This window comes from Elephas maximus, chromosome 3 (genome assembly GCF_024166365.1).
Source record: "Elephas maximus indicus isolate mEleMax1 chromosome 3, mEleMax1 primary haplotype, whole genome shotgun sequence".
Taxonomy (NCBI): domain Eukaryota; kingdom Metazoa; phylum Chordata; class Mammalia; order Proboscidea; family Elephantidae; genus Elephas; species Elephas maximus.
The window spans coordinates 13,026,927-13,042,445 of record NC_064821.1 but is presented as its reverse complement, the minus strand read 5'-3'; the positions used below and the strand labels follow the sequence as shown (position 1 = coordinate 13,042,445).

The window sequence follows — 15,519 nt, the reverse complement described above, 5'->3', positions numbered from 1 at the left end:
TTGACCTCTAATCTAAAGGTGGGTGGTTCGAACCCACTTAGTGGCATCAGGGAAGAAAGGTCTGGTGATTTGCTTCCTTAAAGATTGTTGTTGGGTGCTGTCGAGTTGATTTTCCACTCACAGCAACCCCATGTGACAGAGTAGAACTGCCCCATGAGGTTTTCTAGGCTGCAATCTTTATGGAAGCAGATTGCCAGGCCTTTCTTCCACAGAACCACTGCGTAGGTTAGAACCACCAACCTTTCAGTTACCAGCTGAGCGTTTAACCATTGCGGTCAAGAAATACCTATGGAGAAAGAGGCCCCGGATAAGTAAAGCATTACTGAAAAAGAAGAACAAAGTGAGAGGCCTTACTCTACCTGATTTTAGAACTTATTATAATACCGCCACAGTAGCCAAAACAGCCTCGTACTGGTACAACAACAGACACATAGATCAATGGAACAGAGTTGAGAATCCAGACATAAATTCATCAACACATGAGCAGATGATATTTCACAAAGGCCCCAAAACAGTTAAATGGGGAAAAGACAGTCTGTTTAACAAATGGAGCTGGCATAACTGGCTATCCATCTGCAAAAAAAAGAAACAAGACCCATACCTCACTCCATGCACAAAAACGAGATCAAAATGGATCAAAGACCTAAATATAAAATCTAAAATGATAAAGATCATGGAGGAAAAAATAGGGACAACGTTAGGAGCCCTAATACATGGCATAAACAGTATACAAAACATTACTAACAATGCAGAAGAAAAACTAGATAACTGGGAGCTCCTAAAAATCAAACACTTAGGCTCATCCAAAGACTTCACCAAAAGAGTAAGACTACCTACAGACTGGGAAAAAGTTTTTAGTTATGACATTTCTGATCAGCACCTGATCTCTAAAATCTATATGATACTGCAAAAGCTCAACTGCAAAAAGACAAATAACCCAATTAAAAAATGGGCAAAAGATATGAACAGACACTTCACTAAAGAAGACATTCAGGTAGCTAATAGATACATGAGAAAATGCTCACGATCATTAGCCAGTAGAGAAATGCAAATCAAACCTACAATGGGATTCCATCTCACGCCAACAAAGCTGGCATTAATCCAAAAAACACAAAACAATAAATGTTGGAGAGGCTGGGGAGAGACTGGAACACTTATACACTGCTGGTGGGAATGTAAAATGATAAAACCACTTTGGAAATCGATTTGGCGCTTCCTTAAAAAGCTAGAAATAGAACTACCAAACGATCCAGCAATCCCACTCCTTGGAATAATTCCTAGAGAAATAAGAGCCTTTACACAAACAGATATATGCACACCCATGTTCATTGCAGCACTGTTTGCAATAGCAAAAAGATGGGAGCAACCAAGGTGCCCATCAATGGATGAATGGATAAATAAATTATGGTATATTCACACAACGGAATACTACGCATCGATAAAGAACAGTGAAGAATCCGTGAAACATTTCATAACATGGAGGAACCTGGAAGGCATTATGCTGAGTGAAATTAGTCAGTTGCAAAAGGACAAATATTTTATAAGACCGCTATTATAAGAACTCAAGAAATAGTTTAAACAGAGAAGAAAATATTCTTTGATGGTTATGAGAAAGGGGAGGGAGGCAGGGAGAAGAGGGGTATTCATTAGATAGTAGATAAGAACTACTTTAGGTGAAGGGAAAGATAACACACAATACAGGCAAGGTCAGCACAACTGGACTAAACCAAAAGCAAGGAAGTTTCCGGAATAAACTGAATTCTTTGAAGACCAGCATAGTAGGGGCAGGGGTTTGGGGACCATGGTTTCAGGGGACATTTAGGTCAACTGGCATAATAAAATCTATAAAGAAAACATTCTGCATCCTACCTTGGAGAGAGGTGTCTGGGGTCTTAAACGCTAGCAAGCTGCCATCTAAGATGCATCAATTGGTCTCAGTCCACCTGGATCAAAGGAGAATGAAGAACACCAAGGACACAAGGTGATTACGAGTCCAAGAGACAGAAAGGGCCACATGAACCAGTGACTACATCATCCTGAGACCAGAAGAACTAGATGGTGCCTGGCTACAACCGATGACTGCCCTGACAGGGAACACAACAGAGAACCCCTGAGGGAGCAGGAGAGCAGTGGGATGCAGATCCCAAATTCTCATAAGACCAGACTTAATGGTCTGACTGAGACTAGAAAGACCCTGGTGGTCATGGCCCCCGGACCTTCTGTTGCCCCAGGACAGGAACCATTCCCAAAGCCAACTCTTCAGACATGGATTGGACTGGACAATGGGTTGGAGAGGGATGCTGGTGAGGAGTGAGCTTCTTGGATCAGGTGGACACTTGAGATTATGTTGGCATCTCCTGACTGGAGGGGAGATGAGAGTGTAGAGGGGGTTAGAAGCTGGCGAAATGGACACGAAAAGAGAGAGTGGAGGGAGAGAGTGGGCTGTCTCATTAGGGGGAGAGCAATTGGGAGTATGTAGCAAGGTGTATATAAGTTTTTGTGCGAGAGACTGACTTGATATGTAAACTTTCGCTTAAAGCGCAATAAAAACTTAAATAAAAAAAAAGAAAACCCTATGGAGCAGCTCTACTCTGCACGCATTGGGGTCGCCATGAGTCAGAATTGACTCTATGGCGATGAGCTTGGGTTTTTTTTTCATGTGCGTCATTTTTTTGGGTACTGTTCTAGGCAGTGGGGATACAGCAATGAGCAACACAGCATCCCTGCCCTCCTAGTGGAGGATCAGCCAATAAACCAAAGTAGAGAAGTAAAAGATACAGCATGTGGGGTGCACAAAAGAAGAAGGAGGGGGTGTGGGGTGCCCGAGATGGGTGGCCGCCATTTGCAATATTGTAATGAGGGAAGGATTTGTTGAGGCAGCGACATTTGCTTCAGCATGTATCTGCCACCAGTTGCCATCCAGGCGACTCCAACTCAGGGAGACCTCCATATGTGTCAGAGTAGAACTGTGCTCCACAGGCTTTTCAATAGCTGGTTTGTCAAAAGCAGATCACCAGGCCTTTCTTCTGAGGTGCCTCTGGGTGGGCCTGAATCTCCAGCCTTTTGGTAAGTGCCAAGCGAGTCAGCATTTGTACCAATAGAGACTCCCTAGTCTGTATGAAGAATGTCAAATATTGTAAGTAGACACTGATAAGGTCCTTTGTTGTTGTTAGGTGCCATCGAGTCAGTTCTGATTCATAGCGACCCTGTGTACAACAGAACAAAACACAGCCCTGTCCTGCGCCATCCTCACTATTGTTGTTATGCTTGAGCCCATTGTTGCAGCAACTGTGTCAATCCATCTCTTTGAGGGTCCTCCTTTCTCCTGCTGACACTCTACCCCACCAAGCACGATGTCCTTCTTCAGGGACTGATCCCTTCCAACAACATGTCCGGAGTACGTGAGATGCAGTGTCGCCATCCCTGCCTCCAAGGAGCACCCTGGTTGCACTTTTTCCAAGACAGATCTGCCAGCTCTTTTGGCAGTCCATGTTACATTCAACATTCTTCACCAAGACCACAATTCAAAGGCATCAACTCTTCTTTGGTTTTCCCTACCCATTGTCCAGCCCTTGCGTGCATATGAGGTGGCCGAAAACACCACGGCTTGGGTCAGGTGCACCCCAGTCCCCAAGGTGTCTGCTTTGCTTCTCAACACCTCAAGGAGGTCTTTTGCAGCAGACCTGCTCAATGCAATGTGTCTTTTGTTTTCTTGACTGCTGCTTCCATGGGTGTTGATTGTGGATCCAAGTAAAATTAAATCCCCGACAACTTCACTCCTCTCTCTGTCCATCTCAACGATGCCCACTGGTCCAGTTTTGAGGACCTTTTGCCTTCCTTATATTGAGGTGTAATCCACACTGAAGGCTGCGGTCCCCAATCCTCGTCAGTAAATGCTTCAAGTCCTCTCTACTTCCAGCAAGCAAGGTTGTGTCATCTGTTTAACGCAGGTTAACGAGTCCTCCTCCAATTCCGACACAGCACACAAGCAAGCCACCACAGTACGACTGACAGACGCACGGTGGATAAGATCCTTTACATTCCCCAAAGTTTCTAATTTCAAGCAGGTCCCATACATTCTCAAGACCTTGTCACTGAGAAAATGGAGGGCTTCGAATTTTAGATCTTCTCATATTTGGACATTTATGGCCAGATGCTCCTTAGAAGCAAGAATGGTGAGACCTCATCTCACGTACTTTGGACATGTTATCAGGAGGGATCAGTCCCTAGAGAAGTCATCATGCTTGGTAATGTAGAGGGTCAGTGAAAAAGAAGACACTCAATGAAATGGACTGACACAGTGGCTGCAACAATGGGCTCAAACATAGCAACGATTGCGAGGATGGCGTAGGACCGGGCAGTGTTTTGTTCTGTTGCACATGGGGTCGCTAAGAGTCGGAGACCACTGGGGGGCACCTAACATCAGCCGGGGGGCACCAAGGGCCCTGCCGCCTGGGCCCCGCCCAGAGCCCCGCCCCCGAGCTGTGCGCGCGTGCGCTGGGATAAGAGCGCGGCCGGTCGGCGGCGGGTACAGCGTGGTGAGGGGCAGGATGGCGCGGGCCGGAGCGCGGCGGACAGCGGCCGTGGGCCTGGCGCTGCGGCTGGTGCTGGGCCTCGGGCTGGGGCTGGAGGCCGCGCCGACCCTCTCCTGGACCCCGACCCCAGCGGGGCCCTCGGCGCAGGCCCCAGGTGAGTAAGCCCAGCGCAGCAGACCCCCGGTGACATAGGCCCCGCCCCCGAGCGCTGGCAGCGTCTCGTCATTGGTTGCGCCGCCTGTCCGTCCCGGACCGTCCCCCCCCACACGTGGCTTTTGACGTCTTAACGTGTGTGCAGGCCCTAATGGGGGACCTCCGCCCAGGCCCCCAACCCGCCACTGTCATGCCCTGGCCCAGCTGACAACTCCGCATTTCGAATGCTTTCTCCCCTCCGTTGTCACCTCCAAGCTGCCCTTTAACCCAGCGTGGCTGGGAAAGTGCCTCCGCAGTAGCCGCGCATTCCAAACACCCCTCCTCCGCCGGCCCGCCGCTAGCCCGCCGAGATCACGTGGCTCCGTTTCCTTGGCGATCACCCCCTACCCCGCCACCCCCAATCTCTGCTGCTTCCCTCTGCTGCGTTAGAGAATGAAAGGTGTCTCGGACCGTGTGACTCCAGGCCCACGGTGGGGAGGAGGGGAACTAGGGCCATAAGTTAATATCCCCTCGTGGGCACGTTCGACCCGCCCTAAGTGATACTGATAGGCTAGGGACGGGGGAGCCCTTTCTGAGGTCCCCAGCTAGGGAGCCCTGGTGGCGCAGTGGTTAAAATCCACCAGGTCCGCAGCTCACATCCACCAGCCACTCCTTGGAAACCCTATGGGACAGTTCTGCTTTGTCCTATATAGGGTCGCTATGATCAGAATGGACTCCACGGCAATGGTTTTGGTTTGGTTTTGGTTTTAGAGGGTTAGAGAGGCCTCCCAGTGCACACAGGTGTCCCTGACTTTAAGCTGTAAGCCCAGGTTCACCCACTTCTGGGGGTCCCTCTTAGCATATCTGGGCCACCTGCACTCCAAAGTCCCTGCCTTTTCAGGCTAGATGTTCCTAGTTCCTTCAAGGACTCATGTTAATTGAGTACAAAACTTTACACATAAGCTGTCTTCACCCTCAGGCACTGAAGTCGGGACTCCTAGCGTGCCCCGTTACAGATGAGGAAACTGAGGCTGGGAGGGAAATTCACTAGTCACTTCAACTCCTGTCTGACCCACTGCCCTATGAGGCAGGGTCTGCCCTGCTCTGCTGCCTGCTCTACAGAGGGACACACATGCCAGCTGGCCAAGTAGGGGAGGTCAGGGGCTTCAGGGCTGCAGGTGACTAGGCTTGAGGAGGAAGCCATGCCTGGAGACCGCCAGACCCCTGTGGGCAGGGAAGGAAGCCGGGCTCTGGGCTGTCCCCAGTTCTTCCGGGCTCCACAGAGCTCAGAAGCTTTGTAGCCTGCAGGCTTGGGGAGGGGCTGGCTGTGGGGAGTGGAAGCTCCCATGAGTGAAGGGAGAAGGGGCTGGAGGACCAGGTAGGTGGAGGGAATAGGGCTGGTTGGGGCCGCTGTGCAGTATGCCCTGGGGTACTCCACACCTGCCCTGCCTCACCCAGAGGAAGCCCTAAAGGCCACTCCCTGCCTCCCTGGGGTTCCCTCCTGCTGGCCCAGGTTCCAGGCCAGCTCTCTGCCCTTCCAGATCAACACCCTCCTCCGGCTTTTGGACTGTGGCCTGAGCCTTGCTGCTCAGGATCCAGGAAGGCCAGATTGCATCCGGACTCAGTCTGGATCCCGGTGCAGCCATTGTCCACTTATTATCGCGCACTACTCTGGGCTAGGGGTCAAGGAGGCATGACCCTGACCTCCACTGAGGGTCCAGGTCACAGAGGTTACCAACTTATGGACTGTTGTTATGAATAGGGAGTCCTTGAATGGTGCAAACAGTTAACCTGCTCAGCTGCAAACCAAAAAAGGTTGATGGTTTGAGTTCACCCAGAGGTGCCTCAGAAGAATGGCCTGGCAATCTATTGATAAATCATTCATTGGAGAGTCTCCTGGGGAGACCACCTGGCCATTTGGAACCTGGTAATGACTCTGGTTTTCACTGGCTAATACGTTTCAGAAGTAGACTGCTGGGTCCTTCTTCCTCGTCTGTCTTAGTCTGAAAGCTCAGCCGAAACTTGTCCTCCATGGGTGACCCAGCTGGTATATGAATACCGGTGGCATAGCTTCCAGCATCACAGCAACATGCAAGCCGCCACAGTACGACAAACTGACAGACTTGGAAGAAGTGCAGCCAGAATGCTCCTTAGAGGCAAGGATGGCGAGACTGCGTCTTACATACTTTGGACATGTCAGGAGGGATCAGTCCCTGGAGAAGAACATCATGGTTGGCAGAGTACAGGGTCAGTGGAAAAGAGGAAGACCCTCAACGAGGTGGACTGACACAGTGGCTGCAACAATGAGCTCAAGCATAACAACGATTGTACGGATGGCACAGGACCGGGCAGTGTTTCGTTCTGTTGTGCATAGGGTCGCTATGAGTCGCAGCCGACTCAACGGCACCTAACGACAACAACAAGGACTCTGGGATCAGATGGACCTGGGTTAGAATTTTGCTGGTAGCTCTGTAGGCTTGGGATTACTCCCCTTAGTGCGCTCTTTTGTAGAAGGAATCACAGTAGAACCATAGTGGGGCCTGGGTGAGGTGTGTGAGCCCCACACGTAGTAGCTGCTCAGCAAACGGCAGCCCCGGTGTCGTTCCTCCGTCTTGTATCCTGGCCTGTTCCCTGGTGGTGCCAGCCTGTGACCCCCGTATACCTGAAGTAGGGTCTGGACTTGGGTAATGGAGTCCCAGGCATCTCTTGGCTTATTCTACAGACCCCAGCGCAGGCTCGTGCCCGCCCACCAGCTTCCAGTGCCGCACCAGTGGCTTCTGCGTGCCCTTCTCCTGGCGCTGCGACAGTGATAACGACTGTGCGGATGGCAGCGACGAGGACGAGTGCAGTAAGTGCTGGTTCCTCTGAGGCAGCACCTGCAGAGGGCGGAACCTGAGGAGTTGAGGCTGGGGAGGTTGGAGGCAGCCTGGGGAGGGGCTGGAAGGGAGGCGGGGCCAGGTATGTGGGTGGAGCTTTCAGGAAAGGCGGGATCTGTTAGGCGAGGTGCTTGTGGAAGGGGTGTGGCTTTGTGGGGATTGGGGATTGGGCCTTGGCCGGCAGGCAAGCTGGGATGGGGCCTGAAGATGGGTGGGGCTTGCAAATAGGGCAGGATTTGTGGTGATTCAGCTTGAGAAGAGGCGGGGCTTAGAAAGGTGGACTTGCAGGGAGGCGGAGCTAGTGGTGTCTCGGTAGGAGGGGCTTCCAGAGAGGTGACTCCTTGGAAGGCAGGGCTAACCCGAGCAGGAGTTGGTCCTTTAGGAGGGGTGGGCCTTACAGGGAGGTAGAGGAAGCCAGCCTTGGAGGTAGGGCTTGCAGGGGGCAGGACTGGGGGAATACTCGCCCTCTGCAGCGGGCGTTTAGAGCCTGACCCTGTGCCTCTGACTGCCCAGGAGTCGAGCCCCCAGGCACCGAGCTGTGTGCCCAGGACGGGCGGTGCCCGCCACCCACTGGCTGCCTGGGTGGCCAGGGTAAGAGCCCTCACAACTGCAGCCCCCGGCCCTGCCCGGCGGGCGAGCTGCGCTGCGCTCTGGGCGGTGCCTGCATCCCGCGCACGTGGCGCTGTGATGGCCACCGAGACTGCCCTGACTCCAGTGATGAGCGAGGCTGTGGTGCGTGCCCGGGACCTTCCCTGGGAGGGTGGGTGGCTGGGGCGGATGGTAGACAGGGCGATGCCACTGTGTGACCAGCTGGGGGTTGTGGATGCACGCATCTGCCCGCACTTGCTTCGGGGCGGGGGGGGGGGCAGGGAGCGGGGAGTGGGGGCAAGACAAAGTTACCAAACCGTAAACCAAACGCGTTGCCCTTAAGTCGATTCCAATTCCTAGCGAGTCTATTGGACAAGAGTAGAACTGCCCCATAGGATTTCCAAGGCTGTAATCTTTACGGAAGCTGACTGCCACATCTTTCTCCCATGGAGGGCTGGCGGGTTCCAACCGTAGACCCTTCTGTTAGTAGCCAAGTACTTAACCACTGCACCACCAGGGTTCCTGTCAAGACACAGTTAGGGGTGGCAATTCGGACTCCACCCAGTCTGGATGGGGATGAGCCCCTAAGGTCCCCTGGGGTCTGGAACCCCATGGCCTGGGTGCCCCGACCCCAGCTACTGAATGGTTGAACTCCTTGCAGGGACCATCGAGACTCTGCAGGGAGGGAATGCCACATCCACGGGGACCCCTGTGATCCTGGAGAGTGTCACTGATCTCAGCAATGCCGGGGACCAGGACTTGGGCCAGTCCAGAAACCAAAGTGCCCTAGGGGTCATCGCAGGCGCTGGTGAGATGAACAGCCCTTTTCCTCCCCCTGGAGCTTAGAGTGGCCGTTCTAGGAGCAGGGACTGGGGGAAGGGATGGGCTAAGACCCTCCGCCCACACCTATTTGGAACTTGATGGAGTGTGGGCTCCCACTCCCCCACCCACTTTTTTGTCTGTCATTCAATCTCCCACAGCGATGTTGAGTGCAGTCCTGGCTGCCGCAGCCCTCCTGGCACTGTGCCAGCTCCTTGGCCCGGGGCGTCTGCTGAAGGATTCCCTGCTGATGTCGGAAGACAAGTCCTTCCTCCTCTGAGACCCAGCCTGGTGATCCGCTTCTGGCCGCCATGAACCATCTGGTCCTCATCCCCTCCCACCCTCATCCTCTTCCATCAAGCCCCCTCTGCACTGACCTGCAGATACTCCTCCAAGAGGGGGATGGAGCCATGATGGAGGAACTGTGGGCAGGGGCTGGTGGGTAGCCTTGGGGATTGGGCTCTTCTGGTGACACAGCACTGCCTCTCTGGGCTCCCGCAGACCGGACCCGGGAGATTGAGGGTCCCTAGATTCTTCCTCTGGGCTCAAGGAGCTTGGACAAGGATCACGTTACCCCAGGACAGGGGGACTGGCCTCCGGCCGCTTCTGGATCCTTCCATGGGGTGGGATAGCTCAGTGGTTGGACACTCCGGCTACCCCCCATCTGATAATGGTGATTAAAGGTGGCTCCCCTCTTCTGCCTGCCTCTGGCCCTCTGTCTCCCTCAGCCTGGGCAGCCCAGGGTCTCTGCTGCAGCCCCTCCTCTGCAGTGGAGCTCCCAGCCCTGGGCACCCCTTTGCTACTCTGCCTCTCCCATCCCGGGTTCCAGAGTGAGACTGGCGGATCGGTGGGCTGCATTCCTGGAAGCTTCTGCAATGAGAGGGCAGGGCTTGGTCATGTCCCCACTCCCTGAGTCCTGGGCTGGAGGGACCCCTCCATCAGGGCTTCCTCTTCTGTGACATGGAAGCTGGACATCCCGTGATCGGTCTTGGCTCCACCTAGCTGTGGCCAGGGTAAAGATTTCCTCTGACCCTTGGTTTCCTCATCTCTGAATGGGGTGTCCAGGCCCCCTGGAGTGACCTCCATGATGTCTTTGGAGGTGGGCTGGGTGTCTGCCTCTAGCCTCCGCGTGCAGCCCAGTGCTGGGGGAGCACCCAGGATGGAGACTCGGTTTCTCCTCAGGATCTTGGGGCTCCAGTGTTGGGCAGAAGTGAGCTGGCCCCCAATGATCAGGTGGGGATAGAGGAAGCGGGTGTACCAGGAGGCTTCCTGGGGGTGGTAAAGCTCAGCTTTGGGATCCCCCCTTTCCCGTTGGGTTCCGAGTCTGGCCCGTGGGCAGCACGTTGGGGGCTGGGTTCTCTGCTGGGCAGTGATGGAGGCAGCAGGAGTTGAGCCAGGATGTGGGAACATCGGATGACCATGGAGCAGCGTGGTGCCCCACCTCCTGGGTTACAGGGGGCCTAGCTAGCCGGAGACCAGGGCCTCTCAGGTCATTCCCCTCGTCTGGCCCACTGGGCCTCTGGGTGCGCCCTGAGCTGGGTTAAGGTGTCCTACGGCACAAACAGAATAGTAGTGGGTTTGTCCCAGGTGGCTGAATCCAGTCATAGGAAAACCAAAAGCAAAGCCTTCGCCATCAATTCTATTCCATCTTGGCAAGCCCCAGTGTTACAGAGTAGAGCTGCTCCACAGGCCTTTCTTGACTGTAATCTTTACGGAAGCAGATCACCAGGCCTTTTTTCCACAGTGCCACTGGGTGGGTTCGAACCTTTAGGCTAGTAGTCAAGCACAAACTGTTTGCACCACCCAGGGACCTAATTATAACAGACGGTAGGATTTTCTTGTTTTTAGTTTTTTCTTCCTTTGCTTTTCGCCGGCACGTGTGCTGGGCTGTGAGGCCAGCTGTGGGGGCCACATGCCGCCTAAGCGGAGGTCTGGGATCCAGAGCTTCTGGGGTGTCATTCTGGTTAGCAGGGATCGGTGGGACAGATCCTCCCCAGCTCAGTGGCTTCAGACAGCCTCTGCAGTACTCTCTCCATTCTATGGGTGGATTGGGCTCCATGGAATGATGGCTTTGGTTATCTGGGGTTTGGCTGGCTGGACATCACCCTCCAGAATGCCTTTCTTGGGACTGGTGCCTTGGGGAACCGCTGCCAGGCTGGGCTCAGGGGGAAGAACTGGTTCTCTATCCCCACATGGTCCCTCTCCTGGCGGACAGCTGGGCTCTGTACCTGGGCTCCTGTCTCAGTTATCAAGTGCTGCGTAACAAGTACCACAAGTGGGCGGCTTAAATGAACAGAAATTTATTTTCTCACAGTTCAGGAGGCTAGAAGTCTAAACTCAGGGCACAGGCTCTAGGGGAAGGCTCTCTTTGATGGCTCTGGGGGAAGGTCCTTGTCTCCTTTCAGGTTCTGTTCCTTGGTTCTTTGGAGATCTCACATGACATAGTATCTCTTTTCCCCATCTCTGCCTGCTTAATCTGGTCCTTTTATATCTCAAAAGAGATTGATTGAGACACCTTACACTAATAGTGCCTCATTAACATAACAAAACCCATTCCCAGATGGGATTATAACCACTATAAACCCATTGCCATCCAGTCGATCTCACAGCGACCCTTACAGGACAGAGTAGAGCTGCCCCATAGTATTTCCTAGGCTGTAGTTTTTACAGAGGCAGACCATCACATCTTTCTCCCAAGGAGTGACTGGTTGGGTTTGGACCGTGCACCTTTTGGTTAGCAACTGAGCACTTTAACCACTGCACCACCAGGGCTCCATAACCACTATAGGGCTTTGGATTCACAACACACTTTTGGGGGACACAACTCAATCCATAAGAGCTCCTCAAAGCACAAAAGCAGGAGCTGTCGGGTGCCCCAAAGCTCAGGCCTGGGGCTGGCACAGCCTTTTGGCTGCTATGTCCAGGATCAGTGCGGGTGTGAGTAGAGGGACCACGCCAAAGCATAGACACCCAGGAGGCCTGGTTCATCGCTGTGCTTGTAACCAGCGGCCATAGGCAGGGCAGAGAGCTCAAGCTGGGGTGTCAGGGAGGGGGGTGTGGACGCCCCATCCAGTTGGGCCAATGGACTAAAGGGTGGTGGCGTTGTTGCCTGGGCACTGGGGCAGTCAAAGGTACAAACGGCTGTCACACATGAGCGTGCAGGCATTAAGCACTCTTTGTTTCCGAAAGCAGGGCTCGCTCTACCGGACAGCCTTTCATCCCATTCCATACAGAAACACTCCTGGAGGTGACTCCAGCAGGGTGGGAGGGCATCTGTGAGCAGAGAATGGCCGAGGTCCTCTCTGCCCTGAGAGCTTGGCCCTGAGGGGGTCCACTCCCTGGCCCCAAGACCCTAGCAGCACATTCAGTGTGAAGCCCACAGGCCCTTGTGTCCACCCTAGCCTTCAAAAATGCCAAAACCAAGCCAGTTGTTGTCGATTTGACCCTGACTCATGATCCTATGCATGTCAGAGTAGTCCAGTGGCTGATCTTTTGGAAGTAGATTGCCAGGCCTTTCTTCAGAGGTACCTCCGGGTGGATTCCAACCTCCAGCCTTTCAGTGCTTAACCATTTGCACTGCGTAGGGACTCCTAGGAAACCCTGGTGGCATAGTGGTTAAGTGCTACGGCTGCTAACCAAAGGGATGGCAGTTCAAATCTGCCAGGTGCTCCTTGGAAACTCTATGGGGGCAATTCTAGTCTGTTCTATAGGGTCGCTATGAGTCAGAATTGACTCAACGGCACTGGTTTTTTTCTTTTTTGGTTTAGGGACTTCTAAGCAGTGGCATATACACAGACACAAGGACGCATAAACAGGGGTTGGGGGGTGGGGGATAGACGGCACAGGAAGATTTTGAAGGAATAGAGGAGCGCTGGGACTACAGGAGCTGAAAAAGTCCAGGATCTACCCCCAGAGCTGACAGAACCTTCCCCTAGAGCCAGTGCCTGGAATTGGGACTTCTAGCCTCCTGAACTCTGAAAAAATTAATTTCTGTTCTTTAAATCCACCCACTTGTCATATTTTTGTTACAGCAGCACTAGGAAACTAAGACCATGGCCCTGACCTGTGAGGGTGGGGTGTTTGGGGAACCCATAGGTGGGGGACTTGGGTGGGGTGAGCACAGCTCCCAGCACCTGGGGACTGTTGGGTACATTCAGAGTGGGCAGGGAAGGCAGGTGTAAGGTGGCTGAGAGGGTGTGGGAATGGAGGGGGAGTGTGTGGGTCCAAGGCTCACCCTTCCCGGTTGTATTTTATTGAGGTAAAATTCACATAATGCGAAATTAACCATTAACCATTTTAAAGTGTAACATTTGGTGGTACCTAGTACCTTCGCAGGGTTGTACAAACACCACCTCTATCTGGTTCTAAGACATTTTCATCAGCCTAAAAGGAAACCCGTACCCATTAGCTGTCACTCCCCATTCCTCACTCCTCCCAGCCCTATTGTTGTTGAGGGCCATGAAGTCAATTCCGACTCATAGTGACCCCATGTGACAGAGTAGAACTGCTCCATAGGGTTTCCTAGGCTATAATCTTTATGGGAGCAGATGGCCAGGTCTATCTCACGCAGACCCAATGGTGAGTTCAAACCACCAACCTTTAGATTAGCAGTCGAGTGCTTAACCATTGCACCACCAGAGCGCCTTACCCCCAGTTATACAAAAAACAAAAAAACCAAACCTGTTGCCGTGGGATTAATTCTGACTCATAGCGACCCTACAGGACGGAGTAGGACCGCCCCATAGGGTTTCCAAGAAGCGGCTGGTGGATCCAACTGCCGACCTTTTGGTTGGCAGCCGAGCTGCCCCCAGCCCTAGGCAACCACTAATCTGCTTTCTGTCTATAGATTTGCCTATTGGACATCTCATATAAATGGAATCAGACCATAAGTGACCTTTTGAGTCTGGCTTCTTTCACTTAGCAGAATTGATCACTTTTTAAAAAACATTCTTCACATGTACAGTTTAGTGACATTAATTGTATTTATCATGTTGTGCAACCATCACCGCTATTCAAACTTTTTCCATCACTCTTAATTAACAGAAGCTCAGTATCCCCTAAGCAGTGAGTTCCCTTTCCCCCTCCCTCCAGCCTGCTTGCCCCTGTTGTCGTTGTGTGCCATCGAGTCAAGACTCAATTCTGACTCACAGTGACCCTATAGGTCAGAGTAGAACTGCCTCATAAGGTTTCCAAGGAGCGGCTGGCGGATAATAACCTTAGGTCTGTACACATTTGCCTGTTCTAGATAGTCCATATAAGTGAAATCATGCAGCATTTGTCCTTTTGTGACTGACTGACTTTACTCGGCATCATATTTTCGAGGTTCATCCATGTCATAGCATGTATCAAGGACTTGATTTCTTTTTATGGCTTAATAATTCATTGTATGGATGGACCACATTTTGTCTATCCATTCATCCATTGACGGACGTTTGGGCTGAGATTTGGCTGAAATGGGATTTGAACCCAAGCTGTCTGCTTCTGGCTTTCTCAACCCCCGGGAAAGCCTGGCTGCATGGAGCCACACAGATCCAGGGTGCAGGCAGCCTCCTGGTCCCAGAGCCTCCGTTTCCTGGGCTGTCAAGTGGAGGCAGGGAATTCCCTGGCCACAGTGGTGGTGTGTGGTCTCAGCAGAGCCCAGGATGTCCACACTGAGTGCCATAATGCCCCTGGGGGTGGGAAGTCAACTTGTGGTGGTGGGGGGGAGCGCTGCCTGGCCAGGCAGGGGGAACCACAGCCTAACTCCTCTCTTTCCCACTTTTCTCCCAGCAACTCTGGCCTACCCCATCACCATTGTCACCCCTGCCACTCCCTTGGTTGCCTGTCATCAACTTGGTCATCCAGTGCCACCCCTCTCGTATCTGAGATAAAATTAACAGGGGCGGATTAGCCAGTTGGCAGAGTACGCGCTGGTTTATAGTAAGCAAGGTACGCACCATCTTGCGTTACTTAGTAATCTGTAGCGCATAATTTCACCACATCGCCGTGTTATTTTCAAAGAGATGGTGAACCCAGGTGAAATTGTGCACGACCAATTACTGTATTTTTACGCAAATAACATGCACCTTGCCATCTACTTTTGTTTGCGAACCGTTCCCTCCCCCGGAAGGTATTTTTGCAAACTGCACTGTGTTATTTATTTTTTTTTCACAGCAACTTGTGAAAAAAAATTGGCATAGCGGTGCTTACTGAAAGTAGCTCCTGGGGGAGGGAGTGGTTGGCAAACAAACGTAGAAGGTACATGTTATTTGAGTAAAAATACTGTAGTAAGTAAGTACAATTAAGCCTATGCCTACCTTGCTGATTGGGTCCCTGGTATCTTAGTCACCCTTCCCCCCATCACCATAGCTACCGCCTCATTCCCCCCCCCATTACCTTCATTCCTTATTGTCAGCGCCTGGGGCCACACCCCTGTCTTAGTCATATCCTCTCCCTGGTCTCTAGAACACCCTGGTTATTGTCCTTCTCTTTCCCCTCTGTCTCTCACGCCTTTCTCCACACTCCCTTGACTCTCCTTTAGAATTAAAGTTTCATTGTTTTTAGGTACCCTGGAGTTGTTTTCAACTCAC

General features: G+C 52.5%; 1 protein-coding gene across 1 annotated transcript; it reads left to right on the top strand.

Moving 5' to 3' along the window:
- The first annotated feature begins 4,512 nt into the window (after positions 1 to 4,512).
- On the top strand, positions 4,513 to 9,667 carry CD320 (CD320 molecule). Its single transcript, XM_049875806.1, has 5 exons — positions 4,513 to 4,689; positions 7,390 to 7,515; positions 8,057 to 8,275; positions 8,793 to 8,939; positions 9,112 to 9,667. Exons 1-5 carry the CDS (start codon positions 4,551 to 4,553, stop codon positions 9,228 to 9,230), a joined length of 750 nt encoding a protein of 249 aa, XP_049731763.1. The 5' UTR covers positions 4,513 to 4,550; the 3' UTR covers positions 9,231 to 9,667.
- The last annotated feature ends 5,852 nt before the right edge of the window (positions 9,668 to 15,519 follow it).